The sequence below is a fragment of the Aplysia californica genome, unplaced genomic scaffold (genome assembly GCF_000002075.1).
Source record: "Aplysia californica isolate F4 #8 unplaced genomic scaffold, AplCal3.0 scaffold00228, whole genome shotgun sequence".
NCBI lineage: Eukaryota > Metazoa > Mollusca > Gastropoda > Aplysiida > Aplysiidae > Aplysia > Aplysia californica.
Window position 1 is genome coordinate 1,056,348 of NW_004797498.1, and position 3,252 is coordinate 1,059,599.

At 40.3% G+C, this 3,252-nt stretch overlaps 1 protein-coding gene across 1 annotated transcript in view; it reads right to left on the reverse strand.

The window, feature by feature from the left end:
- LOC101860577 (heparan sulfate glucosamine 3-O-sulfotransferase 1) overlaps positions 1–3,252 on the reverse strand; it is a gene marked incomplete in the record, with an annotated part of 35,737 nt that overhangs the window by 15,573 nt on the left and 16,912 nt on the right. Inside the window, 1 exon segment of the mRNA XM_013083386.2 lies at positions 27–237. Coding sequence (XP_012938840.1) covers positions 27–237 — 211 coding nt within the window.

Sequence of the window (3,252 nt, forward strand, 5' to 3'; positions counted from 1 at the left end):
CCAAAGAAAAAAACAACCCCACCAACCTATCAAAGTAATGTGGCTCTCTCTTGGAGGTGACCACGTCAGGGTGAAGGCCGATGAACCGCAGCAGGGCCCGCGTCCCCGCTTTACGAGCCCCGATCACTATGGCAACGGGGAGGCGTCGCTGCATGACGCGCCTGCGGGCAGCTGCCAGACTGCTCTTGTCCGAGGACTTGGGTAGAGGAACGGCCGACGGAGCTGGGGAACCTTTACCTGCAACGAATTGTTTGTTTGTTTGAGTAAAGAGAAGCTCATGAACATGATAATGGCCATTTAGTGCGGGGGAAATGTAAGACAGACAGAAACAATAATATATAATAGATCGCAATTGTATAGCGTTAATTCCCGCTCAACAGCATGCTCTATGCGCTTCACGATTTACATTATTACCCCAGCAGACCAGCTATCATTCTGAAACAATCTCAATTTCCTGGGAAGCATGCGCTGCCATTTTTATTGGCGCTAAATAGCAGAGGGACAGTAAAGAAGTAGGTCCCACCAGTGGCGCCCTGTAGCCACCCGCACCTGAAAGGAAGTATGGTCGGAAAGTGTAAAACGGCCCGGCCACCCATTTTCGAGAAAGAAAGTGGCCATCTTAAATAGAGTCGTGAACAGAGTCACTATCATGTAAAAAGTATGCAAAGGAGGAAATAGGAAGTGGCCATTTGTATAAAATATCGATTTTCAACTTTTTACATTTTCGGGTACCTGAATATCTTAGGAACCGATACCCCCTGATCTCCATTTGAAAATATTTGTAAAAATCGTTTTTACTGGTCATTTCTTTTAGGGTACCTTCCTCAAAGTAAGGGCCATTTTTCATCAAATTTGCCCAAAATGAGCCCATAATTAGACGATGACGACAACAACGTGTCTCAGCGTGACCCTAAAATGTTTAGTATCGTTGTAACCGCAAGCACCTTCTCTTCCAAACCGTGAAAAAATCAAGAATGATGTGTTTCTGACAGTTTAGTTATGATGCAGGACACATGACGCCCCATTTTGTAAATCTTAAGTTTGTCTTGGACAGAATCTCGATATCTAACTCTGTTTGGATGTGTGCCTCGTAGTGTCGATGGGTACTTCAGGTCAAACTTCATTGTATTGACTTTTTCCAGTTGTATTTGGTGTAGTGATGTCCCCAAAACGTTGAGTTCGTTCAAACCTACAAATGTTCGCTTCGCTGTAACGACGTTTTCAAAATTTGGAGCGTAATTTCTGCGTAGATTTTTATAGAGCAAAGCCCTAGATCTAGATCTCTATAATATCCCAGGCCCAGATGTTTTTGGAGCACAGAATTGAAGACTGATTTGGAGCAGTTAGGAAGAAGATGTCAATATAGATCGAGACCTGTTCGGAGTAAAGCTTCCCATGGAATATTAGTTAATAATGTAGTAAGATGAACCCTAAACGTCGAGTTTGTTTAACCCCACGAAACAGAGGTGAACACGAGATGAAACGGAGAAAGGCGACTACTAATCAGAATTTACGTTCTAATAGTTAAAACCTGCAAGAAGACCTACATCACCGTTCGTAGAACGGGTCTGCATCTTGTATATTTTAAAAAGAAAAAAACCCATCTCTCAACCTACGCAAATTTTATCCTGAAAATTCCACCTGTTGAGAAATGTACTTCAGTGTTTAGATGTGTTTCTCTTATCGCTTTATTATTCTCAATGAAGTATGACTGATTGCACAGTTTCAAGTTTTGAGGTAACCTATTCCCCCCTTTCCTTGTGTTATTCTCTTGAATTATATGGTATTATGTCATTATTCCAAACTGCATTCTTATTTCATTTTACAAAGTTCTATTCCAAACTCGGTAATCAATATAGTGCAGTGGTAGATACTGAAAAGGACGAACATTGCTTTGATCTCTCTGCGGTTGTAACAATGAGAACGCATTTTTCCTTGTTGCGTTTTTTTCTTCTTTCGTTTTCTCTAAAACGCGATATTTTTCGGGGTATGGGGTTTTAGTGCTGCGATACTTCGGAGCCTGTTTATAGGATTCCCTTGAAAATTGTCCTCAGTGTTGGCAACTGGCGTAGTTGCAACCTGTTAGAGGTTGCTTTTTTTAATTTATGGAATATTTTTCATATTTCTACGTTCTTATGCCTCAGACGGAGTGATTTTAAGGAAAACTTCGGTGTTTTACCAAGTCATACGTTAAAATCCGGGATATCTCGCTTATTATAAACGATATCAAAACAATCCTCTTTCAGGTTGCAACTACCTATATTGACTTTACTTTGTGAAAATATTAACTCTGTAGGACTATAGATAAGAAAATTACGCCAGCACTAAAATAACGCTTTATATGGGGTGGTGATAGCCTAACGTGTAAAAATTTGCCAAGAGCGCAGAACTTAAGTACATCTGACTTCCCGAATAACGTACAAGACACCCAAAGTCATATAAAATGCCCTTAAATGATTGCTAAATCTGTGCATAACGGATTTTGAAAAAAAAGCATGCATGTCTTCCTTTAAAAAAACACCAAAAATAATAAAGGTACTGATAGACACAAAAAGTCATTTTGAAAGCACAGTGGTTAGCGGAAAGGAGAAAGACAGAAAAATAACAATGATACACTAAGGTAAATATTTCATTTTCACATTTGAACATGAATATTCATGATTGTCGCTCCATTATGATAGAGGGCGTACCCACCACTGTTGTGCAGTGGGTCTGTTTCAGCCGGGAAAAAACCCAGTGAAAGTCAAACCACTTAAAAGGGAGAGGGTGATATTTATGTAAAAAACAACAACAAAGAATAACACCAAATAATACATAAACTAAAAGGCTGTATTTATATATCAGAAAAAAACCAAACAAACACTAAGCAATAAAATGCCGCAGGACGGCAAAAATATGCCTCTCCTGGGAGCAATTAAAAGATAGCAATCGTGGTCCAAGTAAAACAGACTCAGAATAACATGCCTTGTGATACATAAATGAAGCCCAGGCCGCCCCTCTCCCTCTTCTCTTCCCCCCTCCCACCCATCCCCTCTCTCTCTCTTTCTTTCTGTGTGTGTGCGTCTCTCTCTCTGTGTCTCTGTCTCTAGTAGTGTGTCTCTCCCTCTGTCTCTCCCTCTGTCTGTCTGTCTGTCTGTCTGTCTGTCTGTCTGTCTGTCTGTCTGTCTCACGTCAGTTTTGTTTGCTTTTTTAAAAATGGTAAATTTTGTTTTTTGCATCTGCTTTATGTGTTTGTTTGTTTGGCTGGTTTGT